Below are 24831 nucleotides of genomic sequence, written 5' to 3' on the forward strand. Positions count from 1 at the left end.
TAAAATAAGTTTCAAATTAAATATTTAGGTAGAAAGCTAAGCATTAAGTTCAGCTGTCTAAATATTCCATCCATCCATCCATTTTCTTACACCCTTCTTCCCTAATGGGGTCGGGAGGGTTGCTGGTGCCTATCTCCAGCTGCGTTCCGGGCGAGAGGCTGTCTAAATATTCATTTTGCAAATAAATATTTAGACTAAGAACTACTTTCTGTACTAAACCTTTAGTTAAAACATTTTTTAGCTCCTAATAAAATTTTTTTGGACCTATTTAGTTTGAAAACTAAATATTTGGCTTTTTAACAAATATTTAATATGAAGGTTAAATATTTAGCTTCTAAACTGAGCATTTAGCTCCAATTTCAACATTTGTTTTGGAACTAAATATTTTGCGTACTTACTAAATATTTTCAAACTTAAATAAGGAGCTAAATATTTAGCTCCAATTTAAATATTTATTTTTGGAACTAAATATTCAGCTTTCTAACTAAATATTTTGAAAGTTAAATATTTAGTTCCAAAATAAATATGTAGCTCAAATTTAAATATTTATTTTTGGAACGCTGACATTTATAAACGTAAGAATAACATGGTTAAAATATGACTGAATATTTTTTCATGACAAGCTAAATAAAATAAATTGTTCATTTTTTAAAATAGCCCGTTCGTTGCTCTCCTCAGCTGTAATTCCCTCACGATCCCACTAGATGGTGCTTTTCTCCACACGTTTGCACAGGGTTACTCCAAGCAACAGCTTAAAGAAAACATCACAGAGTTTGCTTGTCTTAATATATTTATTGTTAAAAATGAGTTGAAGTCCTGGGAAACGTGTCAGCTCCGACATGGGTCTCTCTCTCTTTCTCTCTCCGCCTCCCATGCCAGCTGATGAAAACTCATGCAGCTGTGTAAATATGCCGTCGATGCTCTACGGTGATCCTACTAGTTTAAAGCTTTGTCACAGAGGAATCAGAAGCTGCAATGACTTTCAATATACTGATATGGATAATAATTGCATAGGATAATAGCCATGCTGTACAATACACATGAATACAAAATTATATGTTAGAATGATTCGTAACATATTTCCTAAAGTAGATTTGTACAGTTAGTCGTTATTCTTAACATTTAAGTGCATCATATGATATGAATAATCTATATATTAAATGGTGATCTGATACATAATTGTAGCGATTTATTACATACAGTACATACATGAAGTAAAGTAAACCTTTAACAGCTTTAGAGGGACACTGCAAAGCCCTTAAATGTGATATACATATATTTTATATATATTTATATGATATAATAAAATGAATTAATGGTATGCAGAAGAATGATAAAACTATACACATCTGTCATACCGGATTAAGGTGATCTTTTCTTTTACATTACAGGGTTTTTGTTTTTCACAGTACAGTTTCCAAAACCTCAGGAGAAAAGATGATAATAATAATAATAATAATAATAATAATAATAATAATAATAATAATAATAATAATAATAATAAATAAAAACAGGAAGAAAGCCAATACTGTGTCAAACAGAAGGTCAACATTTCGCATGCAATATTTTATAAGTTCTAAAAAAATAAAATTAGCGATTAAGAAGGAAAAAACTGAAACAACAACTGCATGCAGCAACAATGGTTATAATGTTAACTCTGTAATGGTTTGAGTAGCTTCATGTCTCACACAATAAAATAATAAGGCATGCCTCATTTGATCCCCACAACCACTCCTCTAACGGCAGATACATTTATGAGTGACAGCTATGGAGTCCCTTCTTGTTTACCTTCATATGGTCAATACATGATTAATGAGACCTGCAAACAGAGAGAAGATTTAGATTATTAAACCAGCATCTTTAACACAGATTATCGTCTTCCAGTGTCATATTGAGAACAAGCGTCGCCTGACGATTATGAGTGTAGCCTATTCTAGCTTCTCTTTATGAACTATAACAATACATAAGAACTGCATAAAAAAATAACTCCAACACGAGTGTTCATTAATTATTTAAAGGAGCCAAGAAAATATATAACATATACTCTGAAAAAACACAAACTCGCCTAGATATTTTTGATCTAGTTTCTAGTGCAAATACTGAAAAATAAGACAAAACTAATTTATAGGTGGCTTTTCAGCAAGATATGGGAGGGTGTTTTATGCAAATAATTGATAAATATTGACAAAACGTCGACACATCTTTCCCTTGTTATAAGTGAAACAATCTACAAGTGGAACTAGTAGGATTTTTAAAAATCGAGGAATCATTGACTTAAAACAAGATACAGATATCAGCAGCAATCTCCCCGTGTTCATTCTACAGAAAATATTTCCTCAGTTTAAATCTGAGATTTTCAAAATGTCTACAATTCTTAAATTCAACTTTTAGAAGCACAAAAGGAAAAAATAAAGGCACTATTCAGCTTCCATAAACGGGTTAATGAAGGCCTACCAGATGACCAAACATGCAGGAGTTCCATTTGGGTTGCTAGGTAACAAACCTGGGCTAGGCTGGGGTTGCTAGGTAACGGGGCTGGGCTAGGCTGGGGTTGCTAGGTAACGGGGCTGGGCTAGGCTGGGGTTGCTAGGTAACAAACCTGGGCTGGGCTGGGGTTGCTAGGTAACGGGGCTGGGCTGGGGTTGCTAGGTGACGGGGCTGGGCTAGGCTAGGCTGGGGTTGCTAATTAACGGGGCTGGTCTAGGCTAGGCTGGGGTTGCTAGGTAACAGGGCTGGGCTAGGCTGGGGTTGCTAGGTAACAGGGCTGGGCTAGGCTGGGGTTGCTAGGTGACGGGGCTTGGCTAGGCTGGAGTTGGGAGATGTTTTAAAATGGCTCATTTTCCAGATATCAAAAAACATAAACTCATTGCCATAAATGGCAGAGTGTTTTTTATCCTTTTTGTTATTCTTCTTTTTAAGCTTGGGCTGATTTTAGAAGGAGCAGAAACGCAATCAGAATTACAAAAATGTGCAAAATGTGAATTTTGAGTAAAAGGTCCCCTTTAAAACTGGGCCAGACCGTGCGATCAAGAAGACAATTCATAGAAAGTAACTTGAACTCGTCGTCTTCGGTGACTCAATGTGACTGACGCACCAAACACTGACTCAGCTCCGTCATAAACATCAAGCCGTGTCTGAAAGCTTCCAAGAAAAATCAAGCAGCAACAAATGTCTGAATTCTTTCCTTCTTTTGCCCAGTTGTGAGCATTTTTACCCCTATCCTCAAACATCTCCTCTTATTTCTTTCAGGGTCCAGTTCTAGATTCAAAGTGACAAATTTCACGACCAGCCTTGTACAATATGACATGTTCAAATCCTGTGAGACTTTTTAAACTGTTATTTTCCAACTGATTACAAAAAGTGTAGTTTCCTGACTGGTTGTTGGTAAAATTAAGCTAAAAATCAGCTGATTTTCTCATTGCATCTCTTGGCTGATCATTAAAATTAGGAATAAAATACTTACTGTGCAGACAGGTTTCTCAGTTTGTGTTCCTCTGACGGAGATTCTTGTCTTTGTGGTTGTTGGTCGAATTAGTTTTCCTTAAACAGAAAATAAGCAACAGTCAGTTGTCAGCTTACATTTATTAAAAATATAAATAGTAAATTAAAATCTCAGAATAAAACAGAATAAATAACTGTTTAAGACAACATATGAGGGAATTTAAAGTTGGAACATCTAGAAAATAGAAAAAAAAAGGTTTTCCAGTTTCTTTTTGAAGAACACTGAAAAAACACAAAACTGTACAGAGTATTTTTGGTCTAGTTTCTAGTACAAATATTTTAGTACATTTGAACTAAGATAAAATATACAAGAAACTTTTCAACAACATATATAAGCTTGTTTTAAAATAGAGACATTTAGTGTTTTTGCAGTGTAGCCCTCACATTAAACTTGTTGGGTTTTTTTTTGCAATATATTGACCCCTTTTAAAGTAAATGAAAAATGTTGTAATGTAAATATCCGCTCTATATCATATTAGTGCTTTAGTTCTATATTTTTTTATTGTAGTTTTCCAATAATAATCACTGTTTTAGGTGAGATTGAGCTGTTTTTTTGTTTCTGAGGTTATTACACTTTGGGTAAATGTAACGTTATAGATGAACATCATCTTTATTTATATTATTTTTCTCAAATACAGTTGCAACTGAAATTATTTACCCCTTTTGTAAATTAGATATACTGGCAAAAAACTATACTTTTACTCAAAGATTTCACTGTTGCGGAAATCTAAAAGGGGTGAGAATTTATCGTATCATTTATCATTTATCGTGATAAAATTCTTATCGTGATAAAAATTCTGATTAATCGTCATGACGATAAATTCCCATTAATCATGTTTAAATCGCCCCCACGCTCTCTCTGTTGTTGGGATTATTAATTTTACTTTTTTGCCACTATTTGTTCAGTAAATTTCAATAAATTTGAAAATATGACATTAATCGCACCTCTTTACGTCACTGGTATCCTAAAGTAGTGCATTACAAACGGAGATCTTTGCATCTTTGTTTGTTGCATTCATACAATTTCATAAAAAGGAAGCATTAAGTAGATTTTCTCATCATTTTTATAATTTTCACAATAATACCACCAAATATATAAGTCTATAACTAACTATAACAATTTTTTATAAACCCTTAGCAACATAAAAACACATTTATCTCCTTGTCGATTTTGTAGACTTTTGATTCAGATCAGGCATGTTCCACTCTAACATCTACAATCCAGGGATTTATTCGACATCTGAAACAGTAATACTGCAACCGTATGTTCTGTGACCCAGATCCGAGGACACCATTTACAGTGAGATCCATCAGGATAATCTACAACAAAACACACACTACTTCACAAAGCTTAACACAGATAAGGTAGCACAGGCTGAATGTTGGCACTTACACTGCTCCAGCTAGGTCATCATCTGCAGCAACAGGGAGAAATACGGAGAAATGAGGAGCAGAAAATTAATAAAATAACAGTAAAGACGGTGAACACGCTGATGAAATAACACGAGTTTAACTTGTAACACACAGAGCTGTTTCGCTTCTACATCCATACAGATTGATGGAGCGAGGAGGCAGCATATAACTACACGCCAAAAAGAAAAAAAAAACGGATTAAATCACTCACAATTAATTAAAAAAACCATTTACACACACTCAAAATGCAGATTTTAAATATTATAGACACGCTGAACGTGACTTCATGCACGCAACTCCCTGCTGGAGAGCAAAAACCTGCTACCCGATGATGACTAGCATCGGTTTTAGCTAAAAGCACGAAAACGTTTTCATAATATATAAACGAAGAGAGGATTCAGTCAACACTACAACCAGAGAACAAGGTTCAAAGGTTATCACATAAAATGTTATGTGAAAAAATAGCAAGAGAGAGGGCAGTAGGTCAGACATGCTAGCTTGACTTTGACAACGTTAACATGAAGATGTGAAATCTCTGTGTGTTTTGGTTCAGTTAAAATATATATTCATATATATATATATTTTCGTTTCTATTGCATTTGTCTCTATTTGATAGAGCTGAATGTGGACATGGGCATGCACTTTGTTTTTGTGTAAAACTCTGACAAAAGGTTGAGGAAAACAAAAACATAAATAAAAAAAGACGAAGCACACAGCAGTTCTGACAGATCGTCAGTAGAGCAGGTGTTCAAATTAGCTGATCGACCAGATGATCACTTATCAATAATCGCAAAATAAACACCAGGCTTGAAAACATGACACTGTAACGGACTGAATGTTCTGTTCTTTGAGTGGGAAATGTTTGCATGTTTTTCAGTGTTGAATCCTAGCACAGTAGTAGATCTGTTGTCAGCCGGTTGCTATGGCAACCGACACAGAGAGCCAGAAAAAGGAAGAATACGAGTGGTTTTGAGTTGTTCTTCACCGGTTTTTCTGCTTTATGTTCCCTTTTTGGTGGAGTAAATCAGTAATACCTAAATCTCCAGGTTTCTTTTGCTTCTATGGTCGGCAAGTAAAAGAATGTTTTTGCCCTCTACCCGTGTGCACATGTGCAAAATGTCCGGGTGAAAGCAGTAACATAAGGACGGGCCCATCAGACTCATTAGGAGTCCATCAGTTAGAAACAGTGGCAGCAGAAAGAAGTGAGAGAAACAAAACATCTCCACTTCACTGGAAACGTAACGCACGCTTCTGGAGAGATTAGTTTGAAAAATAAAGCCTTAAAAAAGCTCCAGCAGAAGCATAAGCTGTGCTATGAAGAGGAGGAAGATGAGATGCATTAAAATTCAGGCAGCATGCAACGTCTCACACTTACCACGAACACGGTTTAGGTTACGCAATTTAGGAGGAGGAGGGAGGAAGACGGGAGATATTACAGCAGTCTGTTAAAACATTCAGCAGCTAATACACTGAAAACAAACAAAAAACGTAACCAGTCGACAGAAATTTCTGTTTAAATTAACAAACAATCTTGAGCATTTGAGCAAAAAAAACATTTTCCATTCACCAGATCAAGATTATTAATCTGCCTTTATTAAATGTTTCAAAATCTATATTATTTGGATTTATTCAATCATTACTAAGTTATCCTACACTTACAGATTGTTTAAATAACTTCATTAATTCATTTTGTTTGCAAAAAATAAAACAAGGAATCAAGATATACCAAGGTATAAAAAGATAAGAGTTTCAAACTGTTCAAATTATCCACCACACTTTTCCTACTTTCTAAATTTGTTTAAATGAGATTTGCAGAGTGGTGACATGCTGCCCCTCCACCACCTGTTTCTGCACTTCGACATTACAAGATGCAAGCAAATAAAAAAAAACAACAACTAAATTTCTGTTTTAAATATGAAAATTTTGTAGATTTTGTAGCCAAAAGTGCAACATCAAAACATTCTTTTATCCAAGGATGCATCTGTAGCTCAAAATGTGAACAACTCAGGCTATTCTGCTTTACTAAACACTAATTCAGTTTCTGTTATTGACCTTTTTTTAATTAACTGTTTAATAAGTAGTTATAAAAAGATGTTTAATATGAGATTTTTTAACAGATTTTGAAAAGGTGAAGCTAAAAATGCCACTTGAGTTCTTCTGTGTAGAACATATTTAGACAATAATTTTTATATCTTAAATGGAAACAAATGGCTCTTTTAAACTAAGTACTCCTGTTAATTCCTAAATTAGTTGATGAATATCTCCATAATCAGATTAATCGTACATTCCTAAATTCAGCAGCTATGTATTTCTCATTAATCTTATGTTTATGTTTTTCTGTTCGCTACCTGGACACATTTCTTATTGTTCACTGATTCCCTGCATGTCGCATTCGATTAGAGTGGGACAATATCAAAATTCTGTTTGAGGGGAAAATGTCGCTCGAATACTATTAACGCATAATTTATTCTGCCCTCCGACCCTCAAAAACAAAGTGGCTAATATTAGAGAGTCACTTGTTGGCACTGAAGCAGCTGAAAGACGAGTTACTCTGGTTAAGTTTGCAGGAGCTTTTAAAGCCACAGCTTCCCTGGAAATAAATTAATAATTGAGAAAGTCCACATCTGCAAGACTGCAGGATCGGATTGCTCATTAATACTAAATGAATGAAACTGTTGTGACAAGGTGCAGCCTTCAGTGTCTGTGTTGTTGTGTCTACCTGACCGGGATAAATTATTGACTGCAGCTGCAGCGCAGTGTTAAGTGACTCCTCTAGAAAACAGCCAGGAAAGCTGCTCTAAATCCAAAAATGTACAAATTAATATTAAAAAAAAGACTAAAACTGAGATCCCTGATACACCAAAGCCACACACACGATGCTTGGTCTTCACCACTGGTGACTCACCGTCTTGTAAATCCTCCGGCTTCTTGCGCTTCTCGTAAACAACGATGATGATCACCAGGATGATGATCTCAGCCAGAACGCCCAGCAGCGGCCAGAGCGGCGCCAGCAGGCTGCGGACCCTCAGCATCGACTTCTCGGTATGGCTGCCGATGATGTTGGTGGCGTTGCACATGTACTCGCCGGGGTCCAGGTTGATGTCCAGGTTGGAAATGTGCAGCTCGGTGTAGTTGTCCCTGCTGGTGACGGAGAAGCGTCCGGTGGAGTTGTCGATGTCCTGGCGAGGGGTCGGACACAAAGCCGTTACAAATTCCTGAAGGTCTGGGAAGATTAAAGCTGCTGGTTTTATAGATGCAGCAAGAGAAAGATGTATGAACAACTTACTAATAGATTATTGCAGAGGAAGATTTTGCAATAATCTAAACTAAAAAACAAAAAAACAGACAGAAATCCAACTCTTTAGTGGGTAAAAAAATAATTTTCTACATAGGTTACGTTAAGAAAATAAAAATAAAATTATGAGAAATCAAAATGTTCCAAGAATGAAGTCATAATGTCATGAGAATAAAGTCATATTATAACTTTATTCTCACATTATTCCATCTTTATTTTGACTTTATTTTCTTACGAGTTTATTCTCGTAAGGTTATTTTTAAATTTATTTTTATAGCCCTACTCAGTTGTAGGTTTCTAACAATATCACTAGAGCCAAACTTCTTTATCCTCTCTTGTCAACAGGTCTTCATATATTCTTCTTCTATAACACTTTATAAGTTTACGTCTCGCAGAGATTGAGAGGTGAATCCTTTCTGTACATTTCCTCTACATGGGCCGTAGTTTGGTTTTATATCTCCTTCTGCTTTCTCTACTCTCGTAGGAAAAGATGATTTGGTGTCTGGTGAGAATCTCTGTGCTTTTCTGTCCAAATGTTTTGCATCATGGTTATTTTATACAAAAAATATAGCATTTACAGGCAACGTCTGTCAGTATTTGATTTAAATGTCCTGGTATTTCAAAGAGGTCATGCAGTCCAACATGGCCTGAGAAACAGAAACCTCACACGTTCTCCACCAGTTAGCAGAAAGCATGACGAGCTTTTCCACATATTCATCCGTTGCCAAAGTCACCAGGACTGTTTACTGCAGATCAACTCAATTTTATCCCATTCCTTTAAAAGTTCGTTCACATTTATCCCTCTCCAGACCTTTCTGTTTGTATAACAGCCGAGAAAAATCGTTTTTCTGGCCTTGCAAACAACCAGTTAGCATAAATATAGCATGTAGTGGTTGCTATGGAGACTTTGACACCCCAAGATGTGAAGAGATTTTCTTTCCACTTCCCTGTCAATCAGAGATTCAGCTGATCCAGAACTAGGAAAATATATACTGGACTTTAAAATACTTTTCTTTATAAATCACTGAAACACTTGGCAACAAAATACACTAAAGATATGATAAAATAAATGTTCTGGACGATAAATTGTCCCAGAAATTATTGTGATTAACAATAATATTGTTGTTTTGAGACCATTTTAAAGTAATATTATATTAATGGCATCACAACACAAGAACAAACTCAGAAAGATCAATAAACTTTAAATTCTAATGAACATTTAACACTGAAACTGGTAGACATTTTAAATATCCAAGATAAATAAACAAAAAAATCAAAACAATGAAAAACAATTATTATGAAGTCTCTGTAAACAAAATCTTCCTCCAAAAAATGGAATATGTGAGACCAAAACACCAGACTGAAGACTTTTATCATCCAGTTTTCGGTAGAAAAGAAAAATAATAAATCACATTGTCAGAAATTATTGAGCTCATTTTAATTTTTCATGCTATTAATTGATTTATTGTTTATTGTAACAGGCCTATTTGTTGTTGTTGTATCAACCTTCCAACAGATCAATCAGTCAATCCGGTTGCAGTTCTGAGTGATTTACATTAAAAAAACCACAAAAATAAAAAGACATTAAGACAAAAAACTGCATTTGCAGAACCAGAACCAGAACTAAACATGAAGCTGAATTCAGTTTTTACGCTCCATTAATCTGGAACAAACTTCTAGAAAACGGCAAAACCGCTGGAATACGGAGTTCCTTTAAGAAAGTAAATGTTATTTTAATGTATTATTTCTCTTGGGTATTTTTATTAATAATAACTGAGAGATTGAATCTATCCTGGATTGAACATTTTCCTTATTTCTCTTTAATATGTCGCTGCAAAATAATGTTTATTTGTTTGTTTATTGTGTTTTTATCACGTAAAGCACTGAATGATCTCGTTTCTAAAATATGCCGTACAAATAATCTTGATTTTCTACATTTTTTAATCCGAATTAGTTAACTCTGATAGAAAACCAGAACGTTCTAGTTTTTACAAACTGACCAAACTAAACATGTTTAACTTAAAGCCTCAGTACAAAACACTCTGATCAATTTAAAACACTAACATTTATTACAAAGATTTTCCATCATATTAACTCAAGATAAATTTTAATATGCAAGGTATTGTGTATTTTGCAAAAACAAAAGAAATCCTCATTATCGTCTTTTGTTCTCAGTCGTTTTTCAGTGTAAAATTATGTAGCAATAAATCATTTTCAGGTTTTCTAAGCTTGGAAATGTGTGTGTGCAGCAGTGCTTCATGTTTCCTGCAGTTACATTTCTTCATATTGCACCATAAATATTTGACGTTTTAAAACGCCACCTTCTTTAATATGTTAAACAAATGAAAAATCTGGGCCTAATTGCTGCCTCACAATGAGAAGCCATAGTATTAGATTACAGTTGTTAAACAAATGGTGGCTTAGCTAAAGTGGATTTTGACTTCCTAATCTCCAGCGCTACCTTCTGCTCAGATCATGCAGGCCAACAGTTTTAACTTGGATTTGGAAGATGTGGTGACAACCTGCTCATAACGCCCTGCGTTTGTTTTCCAGTCTTAGTGAGACGTTTCTTACTGGTTTGTCTTTTCAAAGTGTTTACCTCTTTATTATATAAATCTATCAACTTAAGCAAAGAAACACAAAAAGGAGAGATTTGATGGATTGTCTGTGTAGATTTTCTTACAACTTTGAGCGTTAATGTGATTTTTCTACTTTGTATTTATTATTTTTTTATTCTAATCCTTAATTGAGGGACTGAAAGCTCATGCAGAATGTGTCCTGGCTCTTCCGTTTTTGTTAGCTGGGATTTTCTCCAACACCCAACAGGATCAAGCAGGGGCAGCAGATGTATCACAACATGCACAATAGAGAATAAACTAAACCGCCAATTGATAGCCAATAATATCTATACACTTCTGACATGCTTAGTGTCTTGATTGAGCCGTAAAATTTATTTTTTTGACAGTTTTGGCGATTAAAATAGATACGATAAAAAAAAAATCATCAATCTATGTTATCTGTTCAGTTAATTTTCTTCAATAATGCTAATAATTATGGACAGAAAAGTAACTTAAAATAAATAATGTATAGGCCTCTCGAGATGATAAATTTTCCTGGATGATAAATTGTCCCTGAAGTTATCACGATAAACGATAATATTGTTGTTTTGCAACCATTTTGAAGCAATTTAATGGAAATAATGCCAAAGTAATTCATGTAGGCATTGTCAAAGGTCAGTAAACTTTAAATTGTATTAAACATTTAGCATTTTAATGGAAGGACATTTTAAATAAACAAAACAACATGAACAACAAATAAAATGAATTATGAAGTCTCTGTAAACAAAATTGTCCTTCCAAAAAAAATGCCTAATTGAGAACAAAACACCAGACTGAAAACTTTCATCAAACAGTTTTTGGTGGAAAGAGAGAAAAGAAACAATAAATCATGCAGATGAAAATTATAGATGTGATTAATTGATTTATAGGTTATCGTGACAAGCCTACATGTACATTCACATTGAAGGAAATAATGTTATCTGAAACCTGAGGATAGGAGTTACGTAAAAAACAAATTTTCATTCCTAAACTGTGTCTGGTGATATTATTGATGATCTACCCTTGTGCCAGTCGGGTCGATCTTGTGCCAGGTCCAGACGGGGTGAGGGTAGCCCACAGACTTACAGTAGAGTACGGCGCGGTCGCCCTCGTTCTTATTCTCACTGCGCTTGTGGCCTGTTATGATGGGAGAAGCTGAAACAAAAGATTATAATTCAGACATTATTTCAAGAAACAAAAATACACAAAATATATTGCCGTTTTTATTTTAGCCAAAATTATTAAGAGCCATTGTGAAAGGTCTAAAGAGCCACAGGTTGATGACGGCCACATAAAAAGCTATGGCATGCCGGATTTGGCCCGCGGACCTTGAATTTGACACCTGTTCTCTAGAACAAATTTTTGTTTAACAAAAGTGACTTTCACTTTGAAAATCCAAAGGAATGCTGATTGTTTGTTGGGCTTTTTGGCTCTAAAATTTGACATTTGACACTTAAACTGAAAGAATATATAATTCATAAATGCTATATATTTATTAAGAAGGAAATATATTTTGGATATATTTTTTTAAGAAAATTAAAATTCATGAATTTTTTTTTTTAAATCAGCTGTGGTGGCGTAGGGGATAGTGCAACCCACATTTGGAAGCCTTGAGTCCTCGACGCGGCCGTCACGGGTTCGATTCCCGGACCCGGCGACATTTGCCGCATGTCTTCCCCCCTCTCCTTCCCCCTTTCCTGTCAGCCTACTGTCATATAAGGGACACTAGAGCCCATAAAAGACCCCCTGGTGGGGGGAAAAAAAGAAGGAAATAATGCATTTAAATATTAATAAATATGAATCAAATTATGAATTATGTACTTTGGAAAACTGCTCATTTCTGCTTTAATGAGCAGAAGAAAGGCTCCATCAAATAATAAGTACACCTTCCAAAATTCCAATTGGCCTCTACAGTCATGCATGTGTGACGGCAGAAAAGGCTGACCGGATTTTACCGTTGAGACATAATCCCTCGCCATCAGGCATACAAGACACCATCTGCTGCCACTGAGCCGGGCATTGGCTGGATGAAGGTGTCAAGGGCGCCGGCTGCCCCTGAGCCGCCAGCAGAGCCGCCAGCAGAGCAGCCAGCAGAGCCGCTTGAAATCACAGGTCCAAGATGACAGGGCAGCGAGGGCTCAGCTCTGACTGGTCACAGCTCAGATGGTGGAAAGCTCGCATGCAAAACTCACATTTTACATGCTTTCGTACGTCCACTTGAATTTCTAGTGCTTTAAAGCTTTAAAAAAAATAACATGAAGAAAAATAACCCAGTCGGTTTTTTTGGCAATAAATTAATGTTATTTAGTTTGAAAAATTAGTTGTTTCAAAAAAAAATCTTTGGAATGTAAAGTCACAAATCAACACCTCTAGATGATAAATTTTCCTGGATGATAAATTGTCCCTGAAGTTATCACGATAAAGCGATAATATTGTTGTTTTGCAACCATTTTGAAGCAATTTAATGGAAATAATGCCAAAGTAATTCATGTAGGCATTGTCAAAGGTCAGTAAACTTTAAATTGTATTAAACATTTAGCATTTTAATGGAAGGACATTTTAAATAAACAAAACAACATGAACAACAAATAAAATGAATTATTCATGTTAATTAAACAAAATTGTCCTTCCTAATTGAGAACAAAACACCAGACTGAAAACTTTCATCAAACAGTTTTGGTGGAAAGAAAAAGAAACAATAAATCATGCAGATGAAAATTATAGATGTGATTAATTGATTTATAGGTTATCGTGATGGAAGGAAATAATGTTATCTGAAACCTGAGGATAGGAGTTACGTAATGGGAAAACAAATTTTCATTCCTAAACTGTGTCTGGTGATATTATTGATGATCTACCCTTGTGCCAGTCGGGTCGATCTTGTGCCAGGTCCAGACCTTATTCTCACTGATGGGAGAAGCTGAAACAAAAGATTATAATTCAGACATTATTTCAAGAAACAAAAATACACAAAATATATTGACTATTTTAGCCAAAATTATTAAAAATAAATAAGAATACCCTCACAGGTTGATGGAATTTCTTTCAACACAGGCACAAATTAGCTGATGGACCTTGAATTGTGCTACCAGAACAAATTTTTGCAGTCAAAGTAGCTGGTAGTTGGGGGGCGTGGCCATTAGCTTTCTTAGATTTAAAGTGACAAGACAGAATATATAATTCATAAATGCTATATATTTATTAAGAAGGAAATATATTTTGGATATATTTTTTTAAGAAAATTAAAATTCATGAATTTTTTATTTTAAATCAGCTGTGGTGGCGTAGGGGATAGAGCAACCCACATTTGGAAGCCTTGAGTCTGTCAGCCTACTGTCATATAAGACACTCAAGTTGACCCAAAAGACCCCCTGGTAAGAAGGAAATAATGCATTTAAATATTAATAAATATGAATCAAATTATGAATTATGTACTTTGGAAAACTGCTCATTTCTGCTTTAATGAGCAGAAGAAAGGCTCCATCAAATAATAAGTACACCTCTCTACAGTCATGCATGTGTGACGGCAGAAAAGGCTGACCGGATTTTACCGTTGAGACATAATCCCTCGCCATCAGGCATACAAGACACCATCTGCTGCCACTGAGCCGGGCATTGGCTGGATGAAGGTGTCAAGGGCGCCGGCTGCCCCTGAGCAGCCAGCAGAGCCGCTTGAAATCACAGGTCCAAGATGACAGGGCAGCGAGGGCTCAGCTCTGACTGGTCACAGCTCAGATGGTGGAAAACTTGCATGCAAAACTCACATTTTACAAGCTTTCGTACGTCCATTTGAATTTCTAGTGCTTTAAAGCTTTAAAAAAAAGAAAAAAATCAAATTAGTCGGTTTTTTTGGCAATAAATTAATGTTATTTCGTTTGAAAAATTAGTTGTTTCAAAAAAAAATCTTTGGAATGTAAAGTCACAAATCAACAGGCACCGACCTCTCACCTAGTGACCCCAGAGAAGCTCAGCCCGTTACCTAGCAACCCCAGCGGAACTCTGCCCGTTACCTAGCAACCCAAGCTGAGCTCCTTCACTGAGCTCCTCCACTGGTTTTACCGCAGTAGCCGTTTCTGTACAATCTGCTATGGAAGAACAATATTTAACTAAAGAAATACTTCCAGATTATCCTTAAAATGAACTTCAACAAAGTGTAACGTATTTATTCATGTTAATTAAAATACTAATTGTTTTACCATTGCCTATTTTCCTATGCAATGTTATAATTCTCTTAATGAATAATAATGGTCAAAATTCAGTTCAAAGATTATAATTCAGTAGAAAAAAGTGTATTAGATTCATGGGAGTGTTAGCTAGCAGCTACCATCAACTTGGCCTATGGCGGACTCATCAAAGAAAACAGAAAAAAACGTATTTTTATAATAATTACATATTTTATTAGATTAACAAGTTTCCACGTGTTAATGGGAAACACTAATTGATTACAATCCTTCCTTATTATTGTGCGCCTGCATATACATTTACTTGATTTGTTTTTATTTTTCAGAAGCAGTCTTGCAAAATGTGGTTAAATCATTTTTACCTTTATTTCTTCTCTTTAAATCATATTCTATCTTTACAAATACACTGACCCACAAAACTAAATAAATAAGAATACTCTCACTCGTAGAATTTCTTTCAACACAGGCACAAATTAGCTGATGGTACGAATTGTGCTACCAGAACAGATGGTGCAGTCAAAGTAGCTGGTAGTTGGGGGGCGTGGCCATTAGCTTTCTTAGATTTAAAGTGACAAGACACCCAAAACCAGCTCATTCTGAAAGGAGCTCAAAATAGAGCAGACTAAAATCTTATTATCCAATAATGATTTTGTGCATAAGAGCTGAATTTAGATGTTTTGTATAGCGTAGAGACCTATAAAAATCGGTTCAAGAAATTATAATAGGTCACCTTTAAAAAGGATAAAAAATAAGCACCTACATTTTATTTCGATGGTGGCGTTGACAGATGGAGCCGTTTCAAAGATGTAGACACACATGTACACGCCGGCATCGTCTCCTCTTGGTCTGGTGAGTCTGCGGATCAGAAAAGAACCTCAAGTTGACCCAAAAGCAGGACGCAAGACTTTATATTTAGGACCGAGGCGCCATCTTCTCCACCTGTGTTCAGCATTCTTGTTTTGGGTTCGCGTTCCTGAGATCTCCTCCCCGTTCTTCGTCCAGTAGCTGTCCGTGGGGTTGCCGTAGGAGCTGGTCAGGTTGCACTGCAGCAAGACGCTGTCCACGTCCGAGGTGATGGTCACCGGCTCGGAGACGGAAATCGATGGCTCTGTAACAGAGAGACGACTCAGCAAAAAATACAATAAAATAATGCCTGCATTGCAAAAATTTAAAAAATTTAAATAAAGAAAGAAAATAGTAATTGGAAATTATTATGACAAAGATAAATCAAAATTCTTCTGATAAAAAGTTTATTTTGATAAATGATAAATAATATTATAAATGCCCACTCATAATTGATCTCTATCATATTTTGTATGCTGGCTTATTGTTGAAACTTCTCTTTTCTATTTAGTTTCTTTAAACTGTGATTATTTTAAGAAACTAAAATCAAATTAGAAATGTTGCAAAAGAAAACTGTTTAATAAAGTACACAAATGTAAAAAAAAAAAAAAAAGTGTGGAAAGGTAAAATAATGAACACAGGGAATAAAGAGGAAGGCTGCCTCTACATGTTGGATGGACGTCGAAGGATTGACTGAATTAGGGGAAGAGCTGCAGACAATACACTGCAAAAACACAAAATCCTACCAAATATTTCAGTCTAGTTTCTTGTCCAAATATGTCGGAACACTACAAAAACAACAAAACTAACTCAAAAGTAACTTTTAAGCAAGATATAGGAGCTTGTTTTTAGTAAATAATTCTTTAATATTGATAAAACGTTCTAGTTCTACTGACAGATTTAATTTATAACATAAGGAAATGTTTTGTAATAATCTGCCAATGGAACTAGAACTTTCTTAAAATCAATATTATGAAATCATTTACCTAAATTTGCAGTATTATGTTTTGCAGACCCATAGTCACAATCACTGTATAATCTTCAGTTTTACAAAAATAATATATTATCAAATATGACTTAAAAGAAATTTGACTTTGTAATTTATCGCCTTAAAATTGGGGCTCTGTCTCTTTAAAAACTCCAGCTCTTTCTGAAACTTCGCCTCCAGGAAGTAATCCTAACATCTCTCCTCTATTAACCCTTTAATAACGTTTTCACCGCTGACAAGTAGCTCCTATAATGAGCTCAGCAGATATGCAGTCCCTTCAGGTGTTTGCTAATTTGCTGCTGGCTAGTCTGAAGGATCTGAGTGGGAGAATCAAAGGGAAAAGCTGCTCTGTGAGGAGGAAGCTCTGGAGCTTAGAAACTGCAGCTCCGTCTTGAAGGCGGGGCTAAGTCCATGCAGGCATTTTGCATATCTGAATGGTTGCCATGGAAATAAAGGGGTTTCTGAAACGTGTGAAAGAATCAAAGCAACACTCCAGGTATGTTTTTGATGAGGGAATAACATGATGTAAAGCTCAAAAAGGTTGAACTTTTCTTTAAGTTAGTTGTGCACAAAGGTATCTGCACTAGAAACTAGATCAAAAATACTTGGTAAGATTTAGTTTTTAGTTTTTTTTTTTTGCAGTGTAATGTGTCTATCTTCTGCTTTCCTTCAGTTTGAGGTCTGCAGGGGAGGATGGCACCTGGAGAGGGAGCTACTGATCCGCTGGAGAGTCAAACAGGAAGTGGATGGGTTGGTGGGTTTTTCAACACTGACCACTCACTCTGCAGCACAGTGACAGTGGCCTGAGCTCGGATCCACGTGGTGGCCGGGTTTTGGTGGAGGTCGTTACGCCGCGGGTCGTTGCTAGCTCTGCACTCGTAGGTCCCGGCGTCATCCAGGGTGAGGTGCGAAACGCCCAGCACGCTCACCGAGTTGACGCCGTACGCCGTGCCGATCGACACCCGCCGCTTGCGGGCGCCGTCCCACAGCTGCCTGAAAGAGTCCGCCCGGTTGATCTCGGAGTACCACCACTGGATTTCTGGGGTGGGGTTACCTACCACGTCACAGTACAGCTCAAAGGTGTCGCCTGTGAGCTTGGTCTCGGACAGAGGGGATTTCACAAAGCCCGCTGCAAGGCGGCAGATCCCCAGATCAAAACAAAACAAGAAACATAAAGAGCCAAAATAAGGAGTGGTTAAAGAAAAACAGGCAACAGAAAGCAGATGAGGGGGGAAAATAACCGAATAAACAAGAAAATATGTAATAAAAGAAAGAAATCAAAAGGATGAAGAAATAAAACTTAAACTTCCTCTTTTTTAAATATTAGTGCCACTTATAGCTGGGCGATGTGGCTTAAAAAAAATCTAATAATTTTTTTCATACCTACAACAGAGTATTAGAGCAAAAATAAGACAATAAAAAATATATAAAATGATAAGTATAAACTCGCATGACAATAAAATCAAAATGATAGGAGATTAAAGTCGTAGTATTACAAGAATAGTCACAATATTATAACTTTATTCTCATAATTTTATGACTTTATTCTATTTAGTAATTATCAGACACACAAAATTTGACTTTGACCTATTCAATTTTCTTGCTTTTTTTCTAAAAAATTAAATTATGATTGGCAGAAAATATGTTCAATAAGTGGCTTTTATACCAATCATCTTTTCTGTGAGTTATATAGTGGAGTATTAAGGTTAGACTACAGAGGTTTTTGTGCAATTACAAGAATATAATCATAATATGAGCAGAATAAAGATGCAATTTTACCAGAAGAACCTCTTAAAATTATGAGAAAAAGGTTTTTTCTTTATTTAAAAATTTTGTTTTTTAATTTTTTTGTTATTTTTTCATGTTTGAGTTTTTATCAAATTACTACTTAATTCTCCTAATATTATAACTTTATTTTGAACATATCAAGAATTGATTCTTGTAAAATTATGACTGTTTTCTTTTTTTTTTTTTATTCTAGGCTTACTCCTATATTTTGTATAATTTGACTTGAATTCAAAGTTCAAATAAATATGAAGCAAAAAAAAAAAAAAAAGTTTCTCAAACAAGATGGCGGCTCTGGACTCGCTGACATCACTCTGAACTATGGAAACCCAAAATCCAAAAATTAAATCTTCAAAAATCAAAAATAGAATTAATCAATGAAATCAATTCATCGCCCATCTCTAGTCCTATTGAACAAACCTGAAAGAAAGTTTTATTTAGTGCCATAAATATTCAAATTAATCTCAGTCTGCTATGATAAGGCTGCAGCGAAGCTAATCTGGAGAGGATTTCATATAAATTAATACATACAAATAATTCCCAAATTATAATCTCATGGGACACAAAAATATGCACTGTAAAAAAAACTTGTCTAATTTATGGTAAAATACCAGCTACTGTGTTTGCCAGAATTTTACCATACAAATACGGTAAAAATCTGTATTTATACAGTAAATTTCTGGCAACCACAGCTGCTGGTATCTCATCATAAATTAGAAACATTTGTTTTTACAGTGTGCAAACCATCTGACACCAAATGCATTGAGTTTTTTGAACGGCTGAAGACATGACCTCACGTCTGGCTGCGCCATTACTGCAGCTATTCCTGGGAATCTTTAATACAATTATTTCGGGACGTCCCTTCGAGGCCACTCTCAACTAATTTGTTCAATTAATGATGCCATAAAATCTGCAGCGCAGGAATGTAAAAAAAATAAAAAGTCCTTTATGTGACTTTGTCGTGTCTGCTTAATAAAAACATCATTAGTGATCTCTAGATAATTATTCAGTGATGAGACATACCAGAGAACAAGCACAGATGCTATTAAAAACGGTTTTTAGTTCGATTTAAATAACAGAAACGATGGAGAGGAGGTGCTGTCTGCATCCAGACAACACGGAGCGCCTGAGACGGAGGAGATTTAAACGAGCCGTGCAGCTCCGGCTCTCTGGGGAGGGTGTAGGCGCATGGCGATGGACCCCAAGTGTTCCCACAGAACCGCACTTCAGCAACAGAGCCAGAAAACGAAACAGCCTAGGAGACCCGCTGAATCACTCAGGACGGAAAGTTACTGTTTTTAATTCCAGTAGACACGATGAAACTCAAATATAAAGCAATAAAATACAGATACCTACAACAGCTTGATGAAAAAAAATGTTAAATTTTGGGAGTTGGATGTTTATTTTGACCAGATGTCAGAGGGACGAATGGAGGTCAAAGTCAGTTTACTGTGAGCCTGAAGTTATGTCTGTTTTTAATGCTTCCATCTAATCAGACTGATATTTTTACTGAAGCTTTCACCAATTTATTTAAAATAAAAACAAACAAATATTAAAATGTACAACCAGCATGTTTGTTGTTTATCAGTCAAATAAATGCAATAAAGGTAACTGTCACAATAACAATTTCTTTCTGGACGATAAATTGTCCCATAAGTTATTGCGATAAACGATAATATTGGTTAAGTCACAGATTGTCAAAGTCCTCCAGCCGCTGTCCTGCAGTTTTTAGATGTGCCACACGTATAAAACACTGGAATGAAATGACTTAATCACCTCCTCCTGCTGTAGATCAGTTCTCCAGAGCTTTAATGACCTAATTATTCTGTTCAGGCGTGGTGCAGCAGAGGCTCATCTAAATGTTGCAGGACAGCAGCCACTGGAGTTTGACACCCCTGGTTTAAGTAATATAATGGCATAAAATGCATGAACACATTCTGAGAAATCAATGAACTTTAAACTCTAATGAACATTTAACACCGGATCTGGAAGACATTTTAAATATCCAAAATACCGAAACGAAAACAACAAATAAAGTGAATTATGAATTCTCTGTAAGAAAAATAGTCCTTAAAAAAAAAACGGCTAGTGGAGAGAATTCATAATTCAATTTATTTATTGTTTTTGTTTTCTTACTTATTTGTTGTTAAGAACATATTACTCCAACTTTGAACACATTTATATTTATAAAAATGCAGTGCAGGTAACTTAAAAGCTGAAGTTTAATCTTTCTAAATGTAATTTAAATAGTTTTTAAAAAAAAACAATATTTTGTGTTGATATTCTTATGTAGGAACATAATGGTTTTTAGTTTTTCTCTTTTCTTTTTGTGTACACAAGGTAAATATTGTAATCTAGTAAATATTCACAGTGCAGAAAGTAAAAGTTTGAGTTAGAAGTTGTTTAAATTTGAGCTTTTAAACTTAAGTTATTATTAAAGTTCATATCTGCAGTTATTTTTGTAAAGTTTGTACTTTTTCAGTCAAACATGAACCGACTCTTAATAACAAGTTTAGCATTTTTCTGTAACTGATTTCAGAGTTTTACTTGTTCATCAGAGGAGATCAGAGAATTTCAAAAAGCTCTGAGCTTCAAACGAGTCAGAGACAAGAAATGGTCTTTGATGTTAAATATAACAGCAAAGCTAATTGGACCCAAGACTACTTATCCACCACACAGATAACAGAAAGAGTCGTAAAAATCAGGGCCAGACTCGCTTGGTTTATTCTTCAAACACAAAACTCAGCTAAGATTCTGTCTTTGCATCATTTAATAATTAATTTTCTGTTTGTTCTCCTTTTGTAAACGTTGTTTAGGGTTCCCACAAATGTAGAAAATTGTACAATATGTACAAAATGAAAGAAGTTGTAGGGTGTCCACCCCCCAAAAACGATAGTTGAATCAATGAATAAAAGACCAAAATTGATGCATTCAAATCTGCAAACTGATTTCAGAAAATCTCACATTTATTTTCTGAATTTTTGTTTTTATTTTGTTTGAATCGTTGCATGCTTGGCAATTATTCCCTCTGGTTTTAGATGCTGTGAAGCTGGAAATTTTTTTTGCTCTTGCTATCTTACTTTCAAACAGTTGTCACGATGTGTTACCATGGCAACAATGTCATGTTGGTAGCAGCTGATAAGCATCTGAAAAGATATAACACCTGAGAACCAAAATGAGATTTTATGGAGGCAGAGGAAGTTCAAACCATCTCTTCCATAAAAGAGATGTGATCCTTCCTATAGGATCACATCTGCAGCGGTTTCTAACCGTGCGGCCAGATAGAGATTTAAAAAGGAGAGGCAAAAGCAAATGAGGTGGATTAGCAGTGCTTCCCTACAACTGATTGTGTTTTCCAGAGTATGTTACTGTGAAGTTTGAGTTTTGCTGCCCAGATTTTGAGCTGTTAGCATACCATGACACTCATGAGACTCGTACAGGACAATATTCAGTCAGAGGCCTCTTTAGAATTGTTGCAAGACTGACTGCTACAGCATCACCGTCCACAGCAACTCTTATAATGTGACTGTAAGATGTCTGGATGATAAAATGTACAAGAACATTTGAATTTTCCTTCTCTTCCAGCAAGTTACCCAACTGATTGTTGCTAGGTAACCAAAGAGTGAGTGAGTTAGTTAATTACACCAATCTTAATTTAGCTAGCCATGAGAGGCTAAGCGGCTGAAGCCTTTTCCTTTGCCTACATCCCCCAGAATGCTGCGCGGTTCTGGATCGGAATTTAATTAATTTTTATCAATAACTGTTATGTGTTATGTTATGACACACTGCCAGAAACTTTGTAGCCGACAGCCATCTTGGTAGGTATCCCTAACTAACTGCCATGACTGTTGCTATGGAGTTGCTATGACAACAATAAACAAGCCACATTCTCTGTTGAATATTCTATCACATGTATTATTTATTGGTATTGATCACATATCTATCAGGATATGTATTGTTATTGATTAATTGTGAAGCACTGCTCATAATTTATATTTCAGACGTGTGTTTTGTTTGTTTCCTTTTTATTTATTGGTTTTGGTTGCTGTTTTTTATCCTACAGTTATCAACAGTCTCCCCTCTGTTGCCAACTCAGCGACTTTTTTGATATATTTAGCAACATTTCAGATAAAGAAAATTGGTATCGGTCAAAATCAAATTCTGCAGGTCCAGCTTTTTAAAGATCGGTAATCAGAAAACTGCATCAGTGCATCACTACTACTGATGACTAACATTGTGGTTGTGTTTGGTTTTTATTTATTGTCTTTTATCTTGGATATTTAAAATGTCTTCCGGTTTCAATGTTAAGTTAAGGTGCCATCACTATCGACAATAACTCTTTGAAAAACCGGCATTGATATGAGTTACAACATTATTTAGTCTCCCTTTGGGATCAAAATATTTTCGAATTTTAATTTAATTTGAAAGTTTATTAATCATCGAAAGGTGGAACTTGCCATTACTTGAAAATCGTCTCAAAACAATAGTATTTCTGAAATGTATCCTGATTTGTTATGCTAATACGTAACAAATCAGGATTTTATCAACTATTCCTCAGACTGATGGGTAAGGACGGAGTGTGCAGGAGTGTAACGCAATCCCACACATGGGCCAAAGCTTCCGGCTCAGCAGCCTTCACCCCGGCAGCAACAGCTACTCGGGGTAATGCTGCCTTAATCTGTTTGTTGGGGATGAGATTTATGACCAAGAGGGGGGTCCGCGCTGCAAGATCAACGCTGCTCTGCAGCAGAGAACATCTCAGAGAGAGGAGTTAACAGATTGGTGGGACATTAAAGCCTCGGTTCCCAGCGCAGCATCTCTCTCTACTAAAAATAGAAGCATGCAGCAAAATGGACTGATGCTATTTACAGAGAGCCCTACTCCTGAAGTCCTACGTCTAATTACACATCATCGTGGCCTACATGATGAGCTCTGATGCGGATTTCTGAGCATGCATGTGAAGGGGTTTGTTTTTAACTTTTCAGGGTGCAGCTTCGTCCCTAAACTAATGAGCGGAACTGGTCCTTGCAGACTGGCTGTGCCGCTCAGTATTCAGCACCACACTTCAAAGGACATTTTAGGGACGCGGTTCGGGCCTCCGTTTGGCCCAATTCAGCCTTCCGAAAACAGATTGTAGCCCATTAATGATTCATTGACCCTTCATTTTTAACGCAAGCAGCCTATTTATTTATTTTAAAAAAAAAATTTTTTGCCACATTGGCAGGGAACGTTTGAGGCTAAAAAAGATCTCTCATATTCAATTAAAAATGTCTCTACAGTCTTAAAAAACCGCATTCCAGCCATGATGAGAAAATAATGCATTTACATTTTTTTAAAATTATTTTTTAGTCTAAGTAGAAAACATATCATACCGTTTTGGGAAGAAACGAACTGCAGCATCAGCGTCCCGAATATCGCCACGGATAAGGACATGACTGCGGGTCTCGGCTTGCCAGGTATCATCTTCGGTTGCCGGAGAAATGCCGGTAGGGGAAGCGCTAAGGTGACCCGAGCGGGTGGCGGCGATGCGGGACGGAGCCTCCCGGAGTGACGCGGGGGAAGAGGAAGGGAAGTGTCGCTGGGTAGAGAACCGGGAGCCCGCGGCGGTGCTGCTGCCGTCTACCTGAGCGGCTCCACTGCCGGTGCTGCTGAGCTGCTGCTACTGCAGCCGAGGAAGGAACCACCTTTTTTTTAATCAGCAGTTAAATTCCAAATCCCGCGAGATTTCGAAGTAGCGCAGAAACAGCGGGACCTCGCTTTATGACGTGACGTCCAATCACAGAGCGGAGCACAAAACGATGATGGGGGAACAGGCAGCGGGATGGAGGCTGCTGTGTTTGTTGGACAGCTTGTTCAGCAGGGAATGTTGAACAAACTGTCCAATTCTTTTTTTCTTCTTCTTCTTCCTTTTTTTTTCTTTTTACATTTTAAGACATCAACGGACTAATTAAACGAAATGAAATATTTATTTATTTTAAACAAGCAAAGTATCCAACAAAAATATTTACAACAGACAGGCATACATTTATTTCTTTCATATACATATTTGTTTGTTTTAAATAGTAGATATATTTTTTCTGTTTGTTTTTCTTTATATATATCTATATATTACTACTAACTCTATACAAAAAATGAAGATAAAAACCTAATATCTAAAGATTATGACACAAAAAAGTGCGTAATCTCCATTTACTCTCCTTACCAGGTCAACCGCATCAGCCTCACCAC

The 24831-nt window shown here is 36.0% G+C and overlaps 1 protein-coding gene across 2 annotated transcripts; it reads right to left on the reverse strand.

Annotated features, from left to right (window-relative positions):
• Window positions 1–776: 776 nt before the first annotated feature.
• LOC122836017 (neuroplastin-like) lies at window positions 777–24318 on the reverse strand. 2 transcript variants are annotated; one of them, XM_044125626.1, is made up of 8 exons: window positions 23976–24318; window positions 15927–16095; window positions 15748–15842; window positions 11828–11961; window positions 7820–8093; window positions 4895–4904; window positions 3464–3540; window positions 777–1819 (listed from the first exon to the last, which is right to left on the reverse strand). In XM_044125626.1, exons 1-7 carry the CDS (start codon window positions 24064–24066, stop codon window positions 3480–3482), a joined length of 834 nt encoding a protein of 277 aa, XP_043981561.1. In that variant the 5' UTR covers window positions 24067–24318; the 3' UTR covers window positions 777–1819; window positions 3464–3479. The 2 variants fall into 2 exon arrangements, with proteins under 2 accessions (XP_043981561.1, XP_043981559.1); XM_044125624.1 differs by having other exon boundaries at window positions 4895–4916.
• Between the last annotated feature and the right edge of the window lie 513 nt (window positions 24319–24831).

This window comes from Gambusia affinis, linkage group LG08, assembly GCF_019740435.1.
Source record: "Gambusia affinis linkage group LG08, SWU_Gaff_1.0, whole genome shotgun sequence".
NCBI classification, from domain to species: domain Eukaryota; kingdom Metazoa; phylum Chordata; class Actinopteri; order Cyprinodontiformes; family Poeciliidae; genus Gambusia; species Gambusia affinis.